The sequence below is a fragment of the Rattus norvegicus genome, chromosome 19, assembly GCF_021556685.1.
Source record: "Rattus norvegicus strain SHRSP/BbbUtx chromosome 19, alternate assembly SHRSP_T2T, whole genome shotgun sequence".
In the NCBI taxonomy this organism is placed as follows: Eukaryota; Metazoa; Chordata; class Mammalia; order Rodentia; family Muridae; genus Rattus; species Rattus norvegicus.
The window spans coordinates 63,010,601-63,027,386 of NC_141552.1; the positions used below are offsets into that span (position 1 = coordinate 63,010,601).

At 51.8% G+C, this 16,786-nt stretch overlaps 1 protein-coding gene across 1 annotated transcript in view; it reads right to left on the bottom strand.

The window, feature by feature from the left end:
* The window catches only part of Cotl1 (coactosin-like F-actin binding protein 1), a 34,322-nt gene that overhangs the window by 14,569 nt on the left and 2,967 nt on the right, over positions 1-16,786 (bottom strand). The window contains exon 3 of the mRNA NM_001108452.1: positions 1,093-1,250. Within this exon, the coding sequence (NP_001101922.1) occupies positions 1,093-1,250 (158 nt within the window). The remainder of the gene's footprint in view (positions 1-1,092; positions 1,251-16,786) is intronic.

Below are 16,786 nucleotides of genomic sequence, written 5' to 3' on the forward strand. Positions count from 1 at the left end.
GCGCAAGCCAGTAAGCAGCACCCCTCCATGGCCTTTGCATCAGTTCCTGCCTCTAGGTTCCTGCTTGTTTGAATTCGTCCTGATTTCTGGCAGTGATAAACAGTGCCGTGGAAGCAAGCATAAGCTGAATAAATCCTTTCCTCCCTGACTTGCTGTCTGGTCACTCATCACAGCAATAGTAGCCCCAACTAAGACACCTTGTCGCAAAAAAAAAAAAAAAAAAAAAAAAAATTTTTAAGGCAGCCAGTGTGTCAGCCAGGGAGCCAGGAGAATTTTGTCTTTGTTTTATTACATGAGTATGGGTGTTCTGCCTACATGTATGTCTGTGTACCACATGTACGCAGTGCTCACCATGGAGTCCAGAAGAGGGCATCAGATCCCTTGAGAGCTGCAGCTTCACAGGACTGTGGGAAGCACACACGGTCCCTCTGGGAATGCAGCCAATGCCCCTAACCACTGAACCATCTCTCCCGCCCCACCATTTTGCTTTGCCCAGGTCACTTGCCCCTGGGTAACAGCCAGACTGAAGGGCTGGCCACACCTACTCTGGTGACTTGAACAGCAGTTCGGATAAGCTAAAAGAAGCAAGGCCTCTGGCAAGACATTTTGGGAACTCACACACTCGCCTTGCTTTTCTGTATGAATTCAGATTTCCCTTTCCTGAGCTGGCTCCTCACCCACACCCGCAAACAACCAACCTGGCTGTCTGTGGCGCTGTGGGGCTACTGCTGCCTTACTTAAGTTACCTAACTGTGACAACACACCCCGCCACCGTCAGTCATCAGGTGCCCCGAGCATGGGTGAACATCGTCCCTACCACAGGAACGGGGAAAGGTCACATCCTCTCCCTTAGGTCCCCACGGCCCCCGCTGGGACCCATCCACAATGAGTCTCCATTCTGGTCACCTTGTCTGCGAGCCTCTGGCTGTGCCAAGCTGGCTGTCCAGCTGCTGTGTTCCGGCGTGTAACCATCAAGACAGCAGAGTTCTGGCCCTGGCCGGCACCCTGAACAATGTTAAGATTCTCGAGTCCACCCCACACCCCCTACCCCATCTGGATGGCGCCCCTTGCTGACAGGCAGCAGAGCGTTACCTGGACCACCTCCTTCACCAGCGTCTTGTCTGTCCCCGTCTTGGCACGCTGCAGCCCACTCACGTCCTCTCCGATCCACGTGATGAGGGCAAACTTGGACCTTTTGCTCATGGCGTCGCCGGTGGTGAAGCGCACGAAGGCGAACAGCCGGACGTCATCTGTGGCCAAGACAAAGACAGTGTGGTGCTCGGTAAGGACTCCCTGACGCCATGTCCCTGGGAAAGGCCATGAGCCACAGGTGTGCTCATAAAGAAGGCAGATACAAGGGGTTGGGGATTTAGCTCAGCGGTAGAGCGCTTGCCTAGGAAGCGCAAGGCCCTGGGTTCGGTCCCCAGCTCCGAAAAAAAAGAACCAAAAAAAAAAAAAAAAAAAAGAAGGCAGATACAAGTACGTATCCAGTGTTCCATGAATTATAGCGTTTCGTACAATACCTCTGGCCGCCGCCACCAGACACAAGAGAACCCCTAAGTTCTGCCAAGCAAACTCTATACACTTTCAGCTGTCCCCCCGGGACAGAACCACCAATCCACCGGGCGGCCAGCGGCAGTGGGACATCCATGAAGGCCATGTTACATGTTCAGAGGTCAGAGGACAATTTTTTTTTTCTTTTTTTCGGAGCTGGGGACCGAACCAGAGGACAATTTTGCAAAGTGCGTTCTCTTTGTTCACCATGTCGGTACCAGGGGTTGAACTCAGGTTGTTGGGCCCGGTGGCAAGCCCCCTTACCCACTGAGCTCTCTTGCCTTGCCAGCACATTTATTGTAGAGATATTCTACATTCTAAAATTCTTTTCTTCAAAATCTAAATGTTATGACAGTTGGGAACTTATAAAAATGTCACTGGATTAAAAAAAGTGTGCTTGGGCATGCGCACACGCATGGTTTTAAAGGACACAACTGTGCAACCATCACCAACCATAGCCTAATTCTTGAGCATTCTTGTCATCCACAAAGGAAACCCAGACCCAAGAACAGCTCAGCTTCCAGGCTCACGCAGCCCCCAGCAACCCGTAACCTGCCTCTGTCTCTGGATTCTCGAGATCACTGATCTAGATAGGTACATGAGTAACATGACAAGGTGTCACACATGCCCCGTGGCGACAGAGTTAAGTCACTGTGTTCTCAGGGCTCATCTGTGTGTGTGTGTGTGTGTGTGTGTGTGTGTGTGTGTGTGTGTGTGTGTCTGCGTGTGTGTGTAGTCAGAAAACAACCACGGCACTACCCTTCGGGTACTATCTACTTCGTTTATTTGAGACACGATCTCTCACTGGACTGAAACCCACCAAGTATGCTAGGCTGTCCAGTCAGTAAGTCCAAAGGATCCCCCTGTCTCTGCCTTCCCAGGGCTTCCAAAATGGTAGCAGTTCCTTACTTCTGTGCATCAGATGAAGGTTGTTGCATGGCACAGATGGACACCAAGGGCCACCAGTAGCTGAGTGCATTTCCCAGCATGAATAGGGTGGGCCTTGGGCAGTGTTTTATAAGCACTGTGTCCAATAGCTAGCACTGAAATGTTTGACAGAATTTCATCCTTGACCCCTAGGGGAGAGAGGCACCCATCCCCAGTCACTTCCCTACCAGCCTTCACACAAAACCCAGCCAGTGTCCGTTTCCACGGTGATGGCTTCCCAGTTCTGCTGTGTCAGCATGGAGTCTTGGGCCTAGCAACTGTGGGTCCTTGCCAAAGGCTTTGTGTGGGACAGTGGCTGGAGCCCTGACCTCATCCTTCATCCAGCCAAGTGGAGAGCCGGCCAGAGGCGTCAGCTCTCCCTCCCTGACTGTTGGTCAGCTTTCCTGTGCCACCAGGGACTTTCAAAAGATGGCCCTCTCAAAGTCTACCCCTCACTGGTTTCAGATACTCGCCCCAGACAGCACCATCCACTCAGGCCAGCACTGAAATGTTTGAGTGTGTACTCAGATATGATTTGGGTTAAACCTAAAAGAACATGGTTATTTTTTTACATTTTTATTTAGTTATATTTCTTATTTTGAGTGCATGTAAGTGATGCAGGGTGTAGAAATCAGAGAATAAATGGAGTTCATTCCCTTTTTCTACCTTTATGTAGGTTCCGGGGACTGAACTTAGGTTGTCATACTTGTGCGGCAATCACCTTTACCCACTGAGCCATCTTGTCAGCCCCTAGATTTCCTTTGAAGAGTCTCTAGCAGTCACCCAGTAAAAACTTGTATCCTAAGGACTAGTTGGTGCATAGAGAGTAAGTCACAGACACCCCTACAGGCTTTGGGAACCTTCCAGAACCTCATGCTGACTTCATTTAAACAACCATGGGGGAGGGAGGCAGGCAAGTCACATATGGAGTGGCTGGCTGGGTGTTTATCTAGATGGCTGCAGTTTGCTCAAGAAGACTGCTGACAGACACATTTTCAGAAATCTGGAGGGACAGCACTTACGAGCGCCGGACGCTGGAGACCTGGCTAGACAGAATGTCAGCTGAGCACGGACACAAGGCGCGTGCACCATTTTTACCGCTGCATCGAAGTCCGAGGCTGTCACGGCTGTCCTGACAGCACGGGAGAGCAGGCAGCCCTCTCAGGAAGTCCATTCCCACTGCTCTCTTCAAAAAACGAGGGAGCAAAGCTACCTCAGCAGACACCCTAAGCCACCCTCTTCTCAGACAGAACAGGAGCGAGGGAGTGGCTGACAAGCAGAGGGGACTTCTCCACGCTCGCACACGTGTGTACATGCGCACCCACGCTAAGGTGGAAAACTTGTCAGAGGGCTGGCACCTGGGCCTGTGGCCGTCCTCCTTGGTGATACTCTGTCCCCAGTAGGATTTGGGTAGCCAGAAACTAGAATAGCACTTCCCAAACTTCCTAATGCTGTGACCCCCTCGTGTTGTGGTGACCCCCCCAACCATAAAATCATAGCTATTGCTACTTTATAACCGTAATTTTGCTGCTATGAACTGTAATATAAATAATCTGATTTTCGATGGTCTTAGGCCACCTGTGAAAGGGTGGTTTGATCCACAAAAGGGTCGTGACCCATGGGTTGAGATCCAGTGACTTAGAAGTTGCTTTCTTGATGAAGTCTGGTTCTCAATTAAGTGCCTGGCCCTCGCCTGCCTTTCAACACACATGACCCTCCAAAGGACATGAGCTCCGCTTGTCTGGAAACCCCAGGAGGTAGCTGAGGAGGGGAGCTTGGTGGGAGTGACAAAGCCTTTGGGGTGACTCTGATGAGCCAAAGCTTGAGAGCCACTGTGGAAAGAATAAGGCAAGGTGGGGAGGAAGGGGATCCAGTGCAGCAATGAGATGTGTAGAGGGCTCCGGCACAGAAAAGCAGAAGTCCTGAGTCCAGCCCCACCCCTTCCTCTTGTCCCGCACCACTTCATTTTAAGGAAGTGATCAGGCTGAGCTTCTTGAAGGGTCTGGTCCCCCTTTCCTTTCTTTCATTCTTTTTTAAAGATTTATGTATTTATTATAAGTATCTAAGCACACTGTAGCTGTCTTCAGACACACCAGGAGAGGGCATCAGATCCCATTACAGATGGTTGTGAGCCACCATGTGGTTGCTGGGATTTGAACTCAGGGCCTCTGGAAGAGCAGTCAGTGCTCTTAATCGCTGAGCCATCTCTCCAGGCCCCTGGTCCCCCTTTTCTACATGACCCTCTGCAGGACCAGAGGCATAACCATCAAGGTGACAAGGCTATCCCTCAGACTTACCCTCTGCCGAACTCCTCAAAAGCCACAGCAGAAAAGGAGGCCCCCTTAAGCAGTGTCAAGGCATCCAAACTTGCTTGTCTAACTCCCTGCTCACCTAACATGTCAGGAAGCCTTATCCCAAGGACTGGGGTGTGTATTACAAACCCAATCGAATCCCCATGGGGGACATCACCAAGGGTAAGACGAGGCCAGGCCCATGCAGGAAGACTGACACAGTTCTGTGCCTTCCCCATGCATGCCAGGTCTGGGGTGCCTATACAGGGCTCTCTATCTCCAATTCAGGATCTCTAACAACATCCGCCCCCCCATCCAGTGAGCTTTCCTCATGAGAGCCACGGGGTTAATACAACCCCACCCAGAAATCCTTAACTCCTGCATCCTCATAGGCGATCTCTATGAAAGCTGTGGGAGCAGGTGGGACGCCCACTACAAGCTTCTGCTTGCAAAGCTCCAGATCTCCATCTACTGAGCACCCCATAAACAATAGTAGGGAGCCAGTGGGCGTGCTCAGAGTACTGCCTGAGTGGTGCTCCACCAGGGCCCTTCTGCCTCAGCCTGGGTTCCTCTCATGCCCCTCTCTTCATAACAGCCTATACCACCTTTCTTCTGCTTTGTCCCTAAACATGCCCTCTGCTCCCTTCTAGTCTAGGAAGGCGGAAGGGCTTAGGAGATGAGGCATGGAGGGAGTCCCTAGCAGGAGTAAAGAGGAAAGCCATCTGGGGTCCGGGCGGGGGATGCCGGACAAGGACAGCAATAGGGAGGTGGGAGGCAGAGTGTGAGCCAAGGAGGAGTGACCACAGCAGGGATGGGAAACAGACAGATAACAGAGGGGAAGTGAGAATTCTCTGCAATCTACAAAGCCACCAGGACAGGCTGCTTCAGTGATGTCCCCCAAAGAAATACCAGCACAGAGTCCCTGCCATGCTGACCGTGTGAGTTGTTCTGCCTTTTCCCACCCAAATTCAAAAACCTCAGTGGACCCTTATGTTGGGGCTCATCCCCTCCCCCTCCTATCACAGTGTTCCCCAATACGGCATCCACACTGAAAGGACACTTCAGGGCAGGCCCAGGGACCAAAGAGCTGCCACGTGGCACTTAACATTCAGTGAGCTTTCAGTGACTTCCTTGTCACGCACGACACAGGCCGGGATGTGGAGTAAGCAGAAACTCGAACAAGCAAAAAGAAAGCTGAGACAGAAGAGGCTCTCAAAACGCTTTGATCCAGGGCTAGCCTGGAGCTCACTGCATATCCCAAACTGGTCTCAAACGGGCAACAATGCTCCTGCCTCAGCCTTCCGGGTGCTGTCACTCACTGCAGGAGTGACCTACCACAAATGGAATCTTTTAAGCAGTTCGTCCATCTGTCCAGTCCTCGTGTCCCTGTGCCAGGGACACCACAGGCAATGTATAAATAAACCGTGGGCCGACAGAAAGTAGGGGAAAAGAGAATTTTTTTTTTCTATTTCTGCCCTGAAGCTGAACTTCAGAGTATGACAAAAGGAGAAAGGAAAAGCAGGACACAGGCCCAGAGCCCAGGATCAGCTTATGACCTTCCTCACAGCTTTGGAGAAGTGCAAACAAAGCTCAGACAGGGGAAACACTCCCACACCAAAGAGCTGAGCAGCCATTTTCGCAAGGGGAGGGGGCTGTAGGTGGGGAGTGGGCGGGACACGGGAACAACAAGGACAGAACAGGACAGGCTGGAGGGGAGGACTGTGGCAGGGGGAGAGTTGTGAGGAGGGTTACAGGCTAGAGGGAAGGGCTACGGGAAGGGCTGCAGGCTGGAGGGGAGGGCTGCAGGCTGAGGGGTGGGGGTGGGACAGGCTGGAAAGGAGGGCTGCAGGGGGAAGAGAGGCTGAAGGAAGGGGTTACAGGCTGGAGGTCGGGGGCTATATCTCCAGGAAGCTGGGAGGAAGCAGGAAAAAAAAAAGTTGACATCCTGTCAAAGTCCGGAGGCAGCTGGGCACAGTCATTGCATCCTGGATCCTGTAGGGCTATGCAGAGGGCCCCAGAGGGGGTGAGGCTGTCTTTCCAACACAGGGGAAGGAGGCTGGCATAACCACACTCGTGACAGCAGTGTACGCCTCCCCTCTCCTCCCTTGGCCCTCACTATGTTCTGTGGGCTCCATCCTAGCACAAGAAAAATGAATGGATGGATGAATGGATGGATGGATGGATGGATGGGGCCAAAAGGTGGGAGCCTCAGGCTGATTTGAAATTGCAAGAGAAAGGTTAGGTAACAAATGGCCTCTGTTCATTACACAGCCCCTGGTTTTCCAGGGCAAAACAAATGAATGCATCAGCTCCCTCTTACCCCAAGCATCTGTCTCTCTTTTTTTCTTTTTTTCTTTTTTTTTCTTTTTTTCTTTTTTTTTCTTTTTTTCTTTTTTCCGGAGCTGGGGACTGAACCCAGGGCCTTGTGTTTGCTAGGCAAGCGCTCTACCACTGAGCTAAATCCCCAACCCCGTGTCTCTCTTTTTTTTAACCTAAGAGTTTCACGTTGGGTTGAAACTCATAGGTAGCCTAGAATAATCCTGAACTTCTGATCCCCCTGCCTCTACCTCCTAAGTCCCCGGATTACGACATGTACCCACCTGGCTTACTGTGCGCACGCTAAGAAATTATTCTACCAATGGAGCTACCTCCCTGGGTAGAGACAGGAGGATGGCGAGTCCAAGGCCCATCTGGTCGACCTAAAAGGACTCAACTGGAAAATAAAAAGTAAAAACAGAAGTGGGATGTACGTGGCTCAGAACCAGGGGTGAGCAAGGCCCTAAACTCAATCCCAGAACCATAGACGAAGGACAGCAATAATTCTGGACTCCATGAAGAAAGCCCACAAGCCCAGAACTGAAGACTCCATCCACAATGACTTATTTTCTCAGGGGGCTGGGAGGCTGAATCTCCCGGGTGATCTCAGCACACAGGCATCCGCGGGTAAGGTTCTGTGTCTGTGATCACATCGCTTATAATGTGCTGGCTTCCCACAACCACCACCGCACAGCAGCAGCAGCCCAAACCATTCTCGCTGAGGTCTCACCAAACGCCGGCGACCCAGTCGGACAGGAAAGAACATGAGAAAATGCAGTAGAAACGAAGACGACTTCGGCAGGCTCTGGAGATGGAGCTCCAGAGAGAATAGGCGGACCCGGAGACCCAAATGACACAGACAGCCCCAGGCTGCCCCGGACACAGCACAGGTGTTTGCTCTAATCAGTCATGTCTGAACCAGACATCCCTCAGGGCAGTGTGGCGTGTGGGGTGTGACTGCCGGATCAGCACTGATTTGCTCTTTACAGCACTACTAAGTCCGTACAAGCGCACCGTCAACTAGTGATTCAGAGACTGTTAAATACCCTACTCGATCACTACCCTCTGTGAGCACAATGACACCAAACCCCCAAACGCTTGTTATTCAGGCGTGACTAGACACCGAAGAAGGAAGGAAGTTAGCTTTTACTGGAGGCTGTGATCAAGGAAGGCTTCATGGATGACATCCCCCCCTTGGATCTAAGACTTAAAGGCTAAGTTGGCCCCGAGGTCTCATGGTCTCCCGTAGCCCAGACTGGCCTCGGAACCACGCAGTCAAGGATGACCTTGATCTCCTGATTCTCCTCCCTCCACCTCCCAAGCGACTGGATGATCAGTTCACAACCTGCCCCGCTATGTCCAGTTCATATCTCGATGAGGACTGAACCCAGGCGTTCCTGAGAGCTACACAAGCACTCTACCACAGAGCCACAGATGCAGCCTGGAAGACTACATCTTGTTCCTATCAATCCCAGAGCCCAGATGGTGCCTGGCACACGGCACGCTCTCAGAAAGAGCCTTGAACAGTCACCTCTGTGGTCTGGGGAGCTTTCAGTCCTCGGCGTCAGCAGCTCAGTGCAGCGGGAGGTGTGATTCCTTCTGGGCACTGTCAGTGTGACTTACACAAGCAGGAGATGTCGAGAAAGCTCAGGGGCCACCTAGTAGCCGACAGCATTTGCACACTGACCTTTAACCAAAGGGCACGGAGAGGATAAGGAATTCATACACAGCTGCTGGCCTGGATGAGGCTGTGAGGTGGGGGCCATGCTCCCTTCCTGTGTTTCACTGAGCAAGATTACACACACAGGAGGGACTGACTGCTCTAGCCAAGGAGATGGAGAAAAGTCCCCTCCCAATCTCCAGAGAGCAACAGTCTGCTGTCCTCAGCAGACTCAGGTGACAAAAACAAGCCCTTGGGTTAGCCTGACACATAGCAAGTTTTGAAAGTGACTGGATAAGCTTAGTGTAACCGTTCATACCTATATCACACACAACACTCTGGGGGCTGAGGCAGGAGGATTATGGCCTTAAGGCCACTCTTTGCTACAGAGACAGATTATGGTGAAAAAAAGAAGGAAGGAAGGAGGAAAGGAAGGAAAGAAGGAAGGAAGGAGGGAAGGAGGGGAGGAGCTGGTGAGATGGTAATGAGACCGCCTGTGGTAACCATGGCTACCAGGGAGCAGAGGCTGCAGAGCCAACAGGCAGGAAGGTGGTAGGCTGGATGCTGGAGGGCAAACCTAGAGCCACAGAGCAGCCAGTGCCAGGGACACAGGTCTCTGAACACACAGAACCCATCCTGGGAACACACAAGTAGGCCACAGGGAAAACTTAAATGTATGCAGACTGGAGAACCCCCAACATGACCCCTCTTCTTGAGCTGGGTCCTGTGGCAGCAACTTCACATGGCAGAGGGGACTTTATAGATGTCACCTGGTGGAGGTTTGAATGAGGGATGACCCCCCCCACCGCGCGCTTGCCTTGGCTAAAGGCCACTACAAATTCCTTTTTTTTTTTGGTAAGATTTTATTTATTTAATATATATGAGTATACTGTAGCTGTTTTCAGATAGACCAGAATCCATTACAGAGGGTTGTGAGCTACCACGTGGTTGCTGGGAATTGAACTCAGGACCTCTGGAAGAGCAGTCAGTGCTCTTAACCACTGAGCCATCTCTCCAGCCCCACTACAAATTCCTGAATGGAGAAATGGGAAGGTAGGAGAGTGAGGACCAGGGGCTGTCGTGAGAAAGGGCTACACAGACACTGCTGGCTTTGAAGGGGAAAGAAAAGGACAAAAGTCAAGGGCTCACACAGGAAGGTCACCATTAACCACTGTCCTTATTAATAACTATCAACTTGCTCGTTATTGGCAAGGATGAGTAGAAATGACGGAAGACAGAATCAAACGACAGTAAGTTCATGAGGACAGATGAGAGCCCAGCAGAGCGGAGACATCATCAGAGTCTGACAAGTGGTACAAGGATCGTGAGTCCCAGGCCAGCCAGGGCTGCTCGGACCCTGCCTCAATAAAAATAAGTAATAAAGAATCAGGACCCTCCAGGGCAGGCCTGTCAATCCAGTTACTAGGAAGGGTGAGGCTAGAGGATCTAACTTCAAATCATCCTGGGTAACTTGGCAAGACTCTATCTCGAAATGAAAAGAGGAAGAAGACGGTTGGGGCTGCAGCTCTACGGTGGCGCGTCCCTGCATGCAAGAGTCCCTGGGTTCAAGCCCCAGTATTGTTCCCCCTCCCACCAGATCTACTACAAGTTACTTCCGAAGCGCATCCACGACATAAATATTAAAAGGCAATAAAAAATTCCGCTCTCGGAAACAGGCCTCTGGGGACGGATGCTCTGAGGCTGCTGGCCACCTCCGAGAATTGAGCACACACAAGTCAGGAGGAGAGGCACTCTGGGACGCACACAGGCTTGCAGGAAGACGCCTGGCGCGAGGCCAAAGCAGCCATGTGCTCAGGGCTATTGACAAGGGCTATTTGCTCTGTACTGATGGCGGAACTACTGCTTCAGAGGGGGCAGCGGGACTTCCTGTGCAGGCTGAGCCTTCAGGGACCACCTAGATAATAGTGGGGTGTGTTTACGCACTGCCAAGTGCTCCTAGCACAGCCTCACATCACCAGCTCTAACCCCGGCTCAGATCCTAGCAGGGATAGGACAGCGTGTGTGGGCGTGGCTTTGTATACTGCCACATGCTCTAAGGAGAGCTGGCCACCGAACCACGTGGCTTCTGCTTGTGGCCTATCTATGAAATCTCTGACTGCTTGACTCATCTGAGATGCAGCCCTGAAGTCTGCAGACACCCCTTAACCAATGCAGTGGGGACAGAAACTGGTAGCCGTGTGCTCCAACCCCCTACTAAATCTTCAAGGGTCCCAGCAGAATGGCATCCTGTTCTCTACAGCCTCACAGGCTGGCATGAGTTCCCTTAACTGCTTCTCTGCCCTCTTGCCTCACCCAGCCCACACCCTCCTTCCTGCTTCCTGGGTCTACCCCCACCTCCAATCCCCTGGCCTGCACCCAGGCCCAGGCCCCAGGGTCAGCTTGAGGAGGACCCTAAGCAAAAACAGTGCCCAGGAGAAAATAGGCTGGGCAGACAGAAGGTGGGTGAGGCTGCTGGTTTAGATCTGCCTGAGCAGGGGCTAGCTCTTCCCAGGGGCACAATGGGGCACAGAGAAGCTAGGTGACTTGCCAAGGTCACACAGCTCACATAGAATAGTCCTCAGATTGGAGGGCAGGCAGCATGGATTTCCTTCTGGAAGTGGAAACAGAAGGCTGGAGAGCCAGCACTTACAGGAGAAACCATGACTCAGACCAGTCAAGGGAGCAACCCACTCATGGGGGTGGGGGGATGTGTGGTTAGACCCTAGCTACCAAGAACCATGAACTCTCTCTCTCTCTCTCTCTCTCTCTCTCTGTGTGTGTGTGTGTGTGTGTGTGTGTGTGTGTGTGTGTGTGTGTCTCCTTGTCTCTCTTACACACACACATACCCGTATGCCTGCACATCCACTCACATGTTTGTTATACACATGGCAACTCCATGGGGACAAGGGTTACATCTGAGTAGAGGCCTTAACTAGTGTAGAGAAGCCCTCCTAGAAAGTAAAATGGAGGAAGACTGCCCACAGGCCTGAAGAAGGGGAGGACCGGGTGCAGCAAGGGGGCAGTCCTCGTCATTTCCAGCACAGGGGCCTTCTGCACAAAAGCCATAAAAGTACTGTTAGGAGTTGGGGGTGGGGATCCCAAAGTGAACTCAATCACCCCTGGCTGAGGGACCAGGTCACAGGGTCAAGAACAGTGCCCAAGTCAGCCCAAAGGCCTTATTCAGACTTAGTAAATGAGAAACAAGGGCAGCAGGAAGGGCAGAGCCCTGAGGCTTTTCAGACTGACAGGCAGGAGGAAAGGCAGAAGGAAGAGAGAGTTTGAGGCCCCAGCAAGAGGAGGGAGGGGACAGTAGAGGGAGGGGACAGTGTGGAGGAAGGGGACAGTGGAGGGAGAAGACAGTGTGGAGGGAGGGGGCAGTGGAGGGAAGGGACAGTGCAGGGAGGGGACAGTGTGGAGGAAGGGGACAGTGGAGGGAGAAGACAGTGTGGAGGGAGGGGCAGTGGAGGAAAGGGACAGTGCAGGGAGGGGACAGTGTGGAGGAAGGGAATAGTGGAGGGGCAGGACAGTGTGGAGGGAGGGGACAGTGTGGAGGAAGGGGACAGGGTGGAGGAAGGGGACAGTATAGAGGGAGGGAATAGTGTGGAGGAAGGGGACAGTGGAGGGAAGGGACAGTGGAGGGGACAGTGGAGGAAGGGGACAGTGGAGGGAAGGGACAATGGAGGGAGGGGACAGTGGAGGGAGGGGACAGTGAGGAGGGAGGGGACAGTGGAGAGAGGGAACAGTGGAGGGAGGGGACAGTGGAGGGAGGGTACAGCGTATGAGGGGACAGTGGATGAGTGGGACAGTGGAGGGATGAGACAGTAGAGGGAGGGGACAGTGGATGAGGGGACAGTGGAGGGATGAGACAGTGGAGGGAGGGGATGGTGGATGAGGGGACAGTGGAGGGTTGGGACAGTGGAGGGAGGGGACTGTGTAGAGGAAGAGTACAGTGGAGGAGTGGGATGTTGGAGGGAGGGGACAGTGAAAAGAAGGGACAGTGGAGGGAAGTGACAGTGTAGAGGAAGAGGACAGTGGAGGGAGGGGACAGTGGAGAGAGGGGACAGTGAAGGGAGGGGACAGTGAAAGGAAGGGACAGTGTGGAGGGAGGGTACAGTGGAGGGAGGATACAGTGGATGAGAGGACAGTGGAGGGAGGGGACAGTGAGGAGGAAGGGGACAGTGGAGGGAGGGGACAGTGGAGGGAGGGGACACTGTAGAGGAAGAGGAGAGAGGAGGGGGGCAGTGGAGAGAGGGGACAGTGGAGGGAGGGGACTGTGTGGAGGAAGGGGGTAGTGGATGGATGGGACAGTGGAGGGAGGGACAGTGGAGGGAAGGGACAGTTGAGGAAGGGGACAGTAGAGGGAGGGGATAGTGAAGGGAAGGGATAGTGTGAAGGGAGGGCACAGTGGAGGGATGGGACAGTGGAGAGAGGGGACAGTGGAGGGAAGGGACAATGGAGGGAGAACATAGTGGAGGGAGGTGGAAGGGTGGAAGAATAAGGCAGGGGTAGAGGGGGAGGGTATATAGGAAGTGGGGAGGGGTCGGGGAATAGAGGGGATAGAGCATAGGGACAGTATAGGAGGAGGGTGCAGTATGAAGGGAGGAGGCAGAGAGCTTTTCTGAAGACCAAAGTCTCTGGTACACCAGAACAGGTAAGTATAATAATTTAAAAAAAAAAAGAAAGAAAGAAAGAAAGGAAGGAAGGAAGAAGGAAAGAAAAAGAAAAGGAAAGAAAAGGGGCTGGACACTGTGGCAGCTCATGCCTTTAATCCCTGCAGACAAAGGCAGGTGGATTGCTATGACTTTAAGGCAGCCTGGCGTACCTAGCAAGTTCCAGGCCGTCCAGGACTTAACAGTGAGACTGTCTTAAAATAATAAAAGTAAAAATAAAAGCAAAGAGGAAATTAAATTGCAAAGGGAGAGGCTTGGGTTGTGTGTGTGTGTGTGTGTGTGTGTGTGTGTGTGTGTGTGTATGTGTGTATGTGTCTGTGTCTGTGTGTCTGTGTGCGGTGGGGGCAGGAGGGTGGAGATTAATGAAGCTGTTCTAAAGAGAGGAGCACTGGCTACTCATGAGAAAGATAGAAACCTGCCAGTCTATACCTGCAAAAATGACCACAAACCCAAAGGCAAGAAAAACTTCACCAAGCTATAAAGCCAAAGGGCTGACACAAAGCCATGTACTCAGCATCAGAATGCAGGGAAAGCATCAGTGGAGACCAAACAGTATCCAAGCTACTCAACACCCTTGAAGGTAAATAAAGTAATAATCCACCAGTTATGGTGGCTTATACCTTAATCATGGCATTCAGGGGGATTATCTTAAGCTACAAGGCCAGTCTGGGATACATAGTGAGTTCCAGGCCAACCTGGGCTACAGTTTCAAGACCTTGTCTCAAAAGGAAAGAGAAAGAAATTAAATGGCTCAGGGAAGTCAACAATCTATAGGGACAGCTTTAAACATGGCTGGATCAGGTGTAAGCCTTACCAACTGATCGCCAACCCTGACCTTTGTCTGAGCTGCCCGCAGTTTCTGTCACAGGCAGAAGGGTCCTGTGACTCCAAGCCTTCTTTCTCTCGGGGTTTAATCCCAGAGAAAGATTAAAAGACTCTTTCCCAACAGCTCTGTCCAAAGTCCCAGTCTCAGAAGCAAGCCTGATCAGCTTCAGGGATCATGTGAGACTCCAACTTTGGGCTAAACATCGTGATAGGGGATGGCTTGCTAGGATTAGCCAAGTCTGGGTCATGTGCCATCTGAGAGCCATTCCCCCCAAAGATCAATGTCCTTAGTCAAAATGACTTCAGGCTACTCGGCTGTGGGCTGACCAGAGCATCATGGGAGTATCACATTCACCTGGCACCTCTGCCAACCAAACTTCACTGCTGTCAGTCTCCCAGCATGCCCTTCTCCAGGGATCACCCCACACATCCAGTTTACTTCAGCCTGCCTAGGCCAGGTACCTCCCCAAGTCAGCTATGGTGGCGCTGTACACACATTGAGCACCTACTTTAGGCCAGGTAGTGATTCCGTATACTGTCACTTTATAGCCATCCTCATCTCACAGATACAGAAACAGAGACTCTGGGAGACCTGCCAAGGTCACACAGCAGAGCCAGGCTTCGGTTAGAGCAAAGATTGGATCCTTCATCTGTGCCCTTCCCCACAAGCTCTAAAATCTACACCAGAACACTGGATGCCTTCCCAGAAGCCTGGGTTCTTTCCAAAAGAAAACTGCTTCCAGCAAAGACTTTGGGTCCATCAGGAGAGGACCTGGTTAGACAATGTTGCAGTTAACAGAGTATATTTTATAGCCCCTTTAAAGGCGACACAAGAAAAAGAAACAAAACAAAATAAAAGGTAGTAAAGACGGAACTCAGCCCTAGAAGGCAAGGTAGGTGGTCCGACAGGCCTAAGGCGGTCCTATTTTGGATCAGAAAATACATATAGAGAAATGTTTCAAGAATAGAGACAAAGACTAGGTCCATGGTCATATGACTAATCCTCTGGGAGACCATGAAACATCTGCCGAGCATAGGATGTCTTTGCTGTGACATACCGCCTCAGTTCTCAGAGTAAGTCTACAGAGTAGCCACTGGTGCACAGAACAAATGAATAGGACCAAGGACAGAACAATGGCAGGGTGGACACATTTCTGAATGGTTTTCACCTCCTCTTTGTACTGAGTCTCCCGACTATCCTAGAGGAACCTTCTGCGGTTGGGTGGCCCCGTTGATAATGGGGTTGTTGCACAAGCCTGGGGAGCTAGTCTGGATTGCCAGCGCTCTCATAAAAGCTGGGTACGGCTGCATGCTAGTGAGCCCTGATGTGCACTGGCTGTTGGCAAGCTAGCAAAATGGCTCAGCGGATGGCAGTACCTGTTCCCAAGATTGACCACCTGCATTTGATCCCTGGAACCCAGGTGGCAGGACAGAACTGACTCCCACAAACTGTCCATGGGTCCCCACATGGGCACCATGGCACATGCATGCACGGGAAAACACACACGCACATTTTAAAACAGAGTAAAGAGGTATCAAGGAAACATCAACACTGATCTCTTTACTACACACACATGGGTGCACATACACATGTTCTCATACATACATGTGCGTGCACACACAGACTCTTGAGCTGCCTGCACAGTACAAAAACTCCTAACAGCTGGAGTCTCTGCCTTGTCACCCATGCCAGACCTATGAGCCCCACTTCTATAGTTGTCATATGGATGGGTGCACCCCCTCTGCTTGGCAAATGGTCCCTCCACCTCTGTGGGCTGAGCTATGCTGCTTTCTGACTCCGAGTGGCTCTCTGGGGTCCCTGTAGCCCCCAGCTCAGCTACTTCCCCCACTTCCGGCATGTACCCTGTTTCCACGGGACCTCCATCCCCAAATAAAATGCTAGTCCTACTCAGTGGCATCGGAGGAACGTATTATGCCCTAAGCACACACTCCTGCTGTCTGCACTGTGGCAGAAGGGTCAACAGATGGGCAGCTCGCCTGCCTCCGGAACATGAATCTGAACTCAGAACATTGCCACAGCCTGCACCCCTCAGCACCATGGCAACCACTTCTCCTCATGGACTAAGCAGCTCCTGCAAACAGACCCAGGCTAAGGTTAGTGCCACAGGAGGCCATCGCAGGCTGGATCTAGGCGGATCTACTGTGAGCTGGGCTAAGCGCCGGGCTAAGCACCCACTGAGAATCTCAGGATGAAAAGCTACAGGAATAAAAAAGTAACTTGGTTAACGAATATTTATATAGTCACTCCGCTATTAATTTTGTAATTCTAAGAAGAAATAATTCCACAGGAAAGGCGGGGTGGGACTCTACAAATCTCTGAGGTACTTGGAAATACAGGAAAAAAGCCTTTCTTCTAGGGCCTGCCAAGACAGCTGACAGGGAATTAGGGCTCTCCGTACACCACAGTAAGCAAATCTAGTCTACAAACCATCTCACAAAGAACAAGACCCTAAACCACTTCCTTGGGGCCAAGAGCAATGGATTCCAGAGTCCAGTTCTAGCTCTCTTCTTCTTAAGGTGTC